This window comes from Gigantopelta aegis, chromosome 12, assembly GCF_016097555.1.
Source record: "Gigantopelta aegis isolate Gae_Host chromosome 12, Gae_host_genome, whole genome shotgun sequence".
Taxonomy (NCBI): domain Eukaryota; kingdom Metazoa; phylum Mollusca; class Gastropoda; order Neomphalida; family Peltospiridae; genus Gigantopelta; species Gigantopelta aegis.
The window spans coordinates 18,740,628-18,747,471 of NC_054710.1; the positions used below are offsets into that span (position 1 = coordinate 18,740,628).

Here is a 6,844-nt window from a genome sequence, read left to right on the forward strand (position 1 = left end):
AGATTAAACAACAAGTTAATAACTGTCATACATGCACGTTCCTTCAAACATAGTAACCGCCAGATAGCTAGTGAAATTAAACAAGTTAATAACTGTCATACACGTACGTAGCAACAATTTAATAACTGTCATACACTTACGTCCCTTCAAACATAGTGACTGTCAGATAGCTGGAGAGATTAAACAACAAGTTAATAACTGTCATACACGTACGTCCCTTCAAACATAGTGACCGCCAGATAGCTGGATAGATTAAACAACAAGTTAATAACTGTCATACACGTACGTCCCTTCAAACATAGCGACCGCCAGATAGTTGGAGAGATTAAACAACAAGTTAATAACTGTCATACACGTACGTCCCATCAAACATAGTGACTGCCAGATAGCTGGAGAGATTAAACAACAAGTTAATAACTGTTATACACGTACGTCCCATCAAACATAGTGACCGCCAGATAGCTGGAGAGATTAAACAACAAGTTAATAACTGTCATACACGTACGTCCCATCAAACATAATGACTGTCAGATAGCTGGAGAGATTAAACAACAAGTTAATAACTGTCATACACTTACGTCCCTTCAAACATAATGACCGCCAGATAGCTGGAGAGATTAAACAACAATTTAATAACTGTCATACACTTACGTCGCTTCAAACATAGTGACTGCCAGACAGCTGGAGAGATTAAACAACAAGTTAATTAAAGTAGCAGACCCTAGTTACAACCTGAGAAAATGAACACTGTCTGTGTAATCAACACACCTGTAGCACATTTGGATAAATATACAAAATAGCGAAACAAGAGACTGTGACGCTGAAACGGCAGGATAGTACATACCACAGCCAAACATGCATATGGCTGAGGTTAGTGGACATGTATATACAACTGTAATGGTATGTGCTCACTAATCACGAATCAATGTCGTGGGGCGGGACGTAGCCCAGTGGTAGAGCACTCGCCTGATGCGCGGTCGGTCTAAGATCGATCCACGTCGGTGGGCCAATTGGGTTATTTCCCGTTGTAACCAATGCACCGCGACTGATATATCAAATGCCGTAGTATGTGCTATCCTGTTTAATGCAGTGGGTTTTCTCTCTAAGAGTTTATATCAGAATTTCAAAATGTTTGACATCCAAATAGCAGGGTTCACCCTGTCTATTACCAAATTAGCCAAGTGTTAATATTTTTACAAAGTGGCTACAAAAATTAGTGTTTAGCTAATAACATTTTCCTAAAATAATTTTCAAGGAAATACTCAAAATTGGCATTCCAGTATTAACCGATGTCTAGTGACGAATCAATGTCAGAACAGTGATCTGTTTTCTTCTTTTTTAACGTCACCACTAGAGCACATTGATTTATTAATCATCGGCTACTGGATGTCAAACATTTGGTAATTTTTACATATAGTCTTAGAGAGGAAACCCGCTACTTGTTTTCATTAGTAGCATGGGATTTTTTATATGCACCATCCCACAAACAGGATAACACATACCAAGGCCTTTGATTTACCAGTCATGGTGCACTGGCTGGAACGAAAAATAGCCAAATGGGCAAACCGACGGGGATCGATCCCAGACCAACCGCGCATCAAGCGAGCTGTTTACCACTGGGCTACGTCAACGTCCTTTCCTATGCTGTCAATAATAATAATAATAATAATTAGTGACAATGCTGATTATATTTTTATTATTTATGCATTTAGAACATATCACGGATGGCTACAAGAGAGAAGTTATCGTGGATGGAAGACAGATACAGATAGGGCTGTCCTATTGGGATGGAATTTAAAGTAGTTTAATCACTATTAGAACCGTTTTTGATAACTGAAACCAGACATTACTAGATTTTATTGTTTAGATTATCCATTTCTGTATATTCAAGTGTTTCTGGTCATCCTGGTCTTTTTAATACCACGAAATGCATTTTTCATATTGCTCCAAACATACGTCCCTCTGTGAAGTATCAGTTATGAAGACGAGCTATTATTTGAGGCTATTTCCCCGTTTGAACGTCACCGACACTTGTTTCATTCTGTTGTAACTTTATCCCAGTGTGTTACAGGTTTGTAGATTAACCAAATTTAGTGTCCATTTTAAACTAGGTTCTGCGACTTTAAATGAGAGAAAGCTATCTTATTTCTTACATGGTTTCGTTGTTGTCCGCCAGGTAGCTGGACGAGTAGAAACCGAACCTGTCTGTTCTCAGTCTGCTGGTGAAGTTCATCTTGAGGCGGATCCTACTTCCTTTAACGAGCGACCCGTCCAGCGAGATCACCAGGAACTGGGTCGTATTAATAACGCTGACATCCACAACGGTCGGCGTCACGGGCTGGTCGGAAACTAGAGACACCGACGACTCGGTGACGTTTAGCCAATCAGAGTGCAGGGTAATGTTGTCAGTAGCTTCCAAAACGTCTATGTCAATTGAGACTGAACCGTTCATCTGGAAGTTACTTGTGTCGTTGCCATAGATATTAGGTTTTAGCTCTACGTCATAATGGACGGGTTTCAGTGTTGACGGTAGACGGTAGTTGATGGGGGTTTTTTTTTTTTCCGGTTCCGGTGTCGTTTCTGGTTCTAGTTCAGGAGTATTGGGCAGAGGTGGGGTAGGGCAGGCGCTGCCTAAATCACAAAAACAACAAATGATCATGAAGAGAAAAGAAAATAATTGAAGAGAGAGATGAAAACAGAATGTGAAAACAAAATCAAAGGTATAATAATGTATCAAGTATCATCGCGCTGGGTCAAACATAGTGACCTAACTTTAAATAGAGCATTAATTAGTAATAGCCGTTTTGTGACCCTACCCTCAATTCCACGTCAGTTATATTTTTACATAATTGCTTAAGGGTGACTATATTAAAAGCATTGTAAAGTATTTGTCATGGTATTTAGGAATACAAAGCTTGGAGTATTGGGAGTTAATGAATTGGAGAATTCAAATATGTTAATAATACTGAAATCTTTTGAGGATTAGGGTCTCATATAACACTTTTTTGTAAAGTTACAAAATACAATTCACACAGTTTTATTTTTTAGTAGAACTTTAACATAAGTTTAGGCTCATCACCCCAAATATTCTCTTTAAAGCTTCTAATTACAATAGAAGCTCATTTGGGCATCCAGTTATTATTTACATCATAAAAATAAAGTTTTGTTGCAGGATGTTCTGTGTAAGTACACATTTTATAACCCTACCTCTATTTCCTGAACAGCAATGTTACAATGGAATTGTTAACACTGACTGAATAAAACACGTTATAAAATATTTATTACGATGGACAAGACAAACATATGGCAAAGGCAAGTTAATGAAATATAAATTTTAGAAATAGAAGCAATCGTGTCATTCCATTATGGTCGCACATAATACTTTTGTTTACATTGCCATTGCGCAAGAGTAATTTCACTTGAAGTTTAGGTTGACTCCTTCAAATGTTCTGTTTCAGCGATTTTATTACACACAAATCTACACTAGTCTACTAAATACTGATTAGGCCCTACATTTAAAGTAAATTTGATGTTATATATTGGTGAGATGTTTTTGAAATGACTAAAACCGATTAAAAGAAGTCTATGTTATTGATTAAAACCCCATGTTAATCATGTATTTATTGTTATCTTTGTAATATTACCATAACTACAAAGGTATTATTGTTTAAAATTATATTTTTGTACAAAGAGTCCATGGACGTTACTAACAAATCATAACATGACCACGCCCAAAGAGGCATACTGTTGACTCCACAACTTAAAATATCAAAACAACAAACAGTTACCTGGTTTATTAGAACCAGGTATGTGATTCAAATGTATACATTTCCTAAAATTTAATATTAATGCATTACTACATTCATAATTATGTTGAACTAATCCAGGTATTGAAAAGAAAATGACTGGGTGTGTCATACTCCCTGCTGAAACCAAATGATAGAGGTTTATAAATGATATATTGATGACAACATGAGGATTTTGTAAGACATTTTATACTACACCGAATCCCAAAATATTTCTGATATGTTACTAAGAATAGATTTTGAAAAAGCGTTCGACTCTATTTCATGGTCATTAGTATATAAGACTCACATTTTGGGGGTTTGGGGATCATATTAAACGGTTGATTTCAGGTTTTTACAAAAATATTAAATCAAGTGTTATAGTTAATGGCAATATATCTTCATCGTTTGACATACACGCGGGATGCAGACAAGGGGACCCATTATCGCCATATTATATATTCCTCCTTTGTGTAGAAATTCTGGCAGGACTTGCATGCAAAAATAAGAAAATTAAAGGAACTTCAGTACACAATAAAGAATATCTCATTTCATAGTACGCTGATGATACAGATTTTATACTTGATGGTAGTAGAGAGTCCTTCGAAGAGACAATAAATACTTTGAATATATTTGCGAAATTATCTGAACTAAAAGTTAATTATGATAAATCTGAAGTCATACGGATTGGCTAATTTAAGAACAGTGCAGTCCGATATTTACAAAACCTTCATTTAGAATGGAATCCTTCCGCATTTAAAGCACTTGGCATTGCCTTTAGTACCGATCTAGCCGAAATGATTAAACTTAACTATAATTTTAAACGTTTTGAAATTTAAACAAGTAATAAATAATTCGATACGAAGAATTATCACAACACTTGGTAGAATAGCTACAATGAAATCCTTATTAATATCTAAACTCAGGTACTTACTTTTAACACTGCCTAACCCCTCTGAATATTTTCTGCGCAAATTAAATAAAATATTATTTATGTTTGTATGGAACTAAAAGCCAGATAGAATTAAAGAATCATCATGTGTAAATTTGTTAAAGGCAGGATAGCACGTACCACGGCCTTTGATGTACCAGTCGTGGTGCACTGGCTGGGACGAGAAAAAACCCACATGGACAACTAACTGCAATGCGTTAATCTTTCATCTTTAAATTGGCATCTAATAGCCGATGATTAAAAAATCAATGTGCTTTAGTGGTGTCGTTAAAAAATTCAAACTGTAACATTAAATTGATTGCATATAAGAAAGTGTAGCTATGATGATGATTATGATGATGTTGATGATGATGATGATGAAAATGATGATGCTAAATGATGATGGTGATGATGAAGAAGATGGACGTAATGACGATGATAATGATAATGACAGTAATGAAGATAAAAAAAATTAAAACTACTTACAGACGTGCGAATCTCCCTGCTCTGCTAGTTTTCCACACTGAGTTACAAGTTCAGATGGTGACGACCACCCCACCTTCGACAGCGACCCCAGGTCAACTTTACACGTCACTTCCCGTGACCCCGCCAGGTGGACCAAGATTCCAACACTGACCGCTAGCAACGCCGCCAGTAGGACAAAAACAAAGCCTTTAGTAGTACTAATTCTGCACCCACTATTTCCATTCTGTGTTTTGTAGTCGCCCTCCATTTTGAATTATCTTCTTGTACCTCTTTCAGGACAATGGTATAGTTTAAGCAATTCCTGTTTCGATAACAATTCCCAATTCAACCAGTTTATTTTTTCTTTATTTCATATTTCATGGCCAATTCCCAATTCACTCATCTTAAATTTAGTTTCCACAATTGATATTAAATCAAGAAAATTCCAAATTGAAATGTTTTTAATTTTCTTTCTTCTTTTGAGAACAAATAATATTCTGTTTCAAATTTAAATCTTCAGTTTAATTTCCTTTATTGATAACAAAGCATAGACGCTTTCAAATCCAACTCTCTTAAATTTAGCATCTCCTTTTGATAATAAACCACAGGCAGCTCCAACTAGTTTTTTCAGTTTAGTTTCCTGTTTTGATAACAAAATAGACAATTTTCAATATAATTGTCTTCAAATTAATGTCTTCTTTTGGTAAACCACAGACAAATCCAAATTCAATCGTCTTTAAATTAGTTCCGTCAAAAACAACACATCTTAAACCGTTCGAAATCCAGCGATCTTCAAATTAGTTGTCCGTCTTCATAACAACCCATAGACAATTCCCAATCCATTTGCCTTCGATTTAGTTTCCTCTTAATAAAGCATTGACAATTTCTAATCCACTTGGTTTCAGTTTAGTTTCTTCTGTTCGTAACAAATCATACAAATTCCAAACTCGGTCGTCTTTAATTAATTATTATTATATATTTTTTTAAATTTTAATTTTGAGAACAAAAAAAAAATGGTACTGATTTAATTAAAGACAACTCTAAATTCAACCGTCTTTAATTTAGAATCCTCTTTGAGTAACAAATCATAGACAATTCCAAATTCAACCGTCTTTAGTTTAGTTCCTTCTTTGAGTAACAAAACATAGACAATTCGAAATCTATTCGTTTTCAAATTGCGGACTTACGCAGTTCTGACAGCACGACTGCTCCAAATGTGTACTCTTGAAAGCTGATATCGCGGTCATGTGCAGTGTTTGCACCGACAGCATTGAGGCAGCACCGACTGCAGACTGGAATAATTACACAACACCAGGAAGTGTTCTACACCACCAGGCCGGCACGGCTTACGTGCTGTCAAGGCTGTAGTGATTACATTCCATCTGCAGTGGTGGGTCCAAAAGGGGAACTAGGGGGTGCAAAACACCCAAATAACTTCAATAACTTATTGTAACGCTTTTTGTTTGTTTTTGAGAACGGAATTTAATATTATTTTCAATCAGATCATATAGTCAGATAGTATCTATTTTCCCCACCTATCGGTGAATCTATTGGGCTATTTCTTGTTCCAGCTAGTTCATCACGACTGGTATATCAAACATCGTGGTATGTGTTATCTTGTATGCGGAATGGTGCATATAAAAGATCACTTTTTACCAATGGA

General features: G+C 35.9%; 1 protein-coding gene across 1 annotated transcript in view; it reads right to left on the reverse strand.

Annotated features, from left to right (window-relative positions):
• LOC121386774 (aminopeptidase N-like) overlaps positions 1-6,089 on the reverse strand; it is a 60,083-nt gene extending 53,994 nt beyond the window's left edge. Inside the window, exons 1-2 of the mRNA XM_041517786.1 lie at positions 5,203-6,089; positions 2,154-2,631 (exon numbers count right to left, since the gene is read on the reverse strand). Coding sequence (XP_041373720.1) covers positions 2,154-2,631; positions 5,203-5,449 — 725 coding nt within the window. The 5' untranslated portion in view covers positions 5,450-6,089. The remainder of the gene's footprint in view (positions 1-2,153; positions 2,632-5,202) is intronic.
• Between the last annotated feature and the right edge of the window lie 755 nt (positions 6,090-6,844).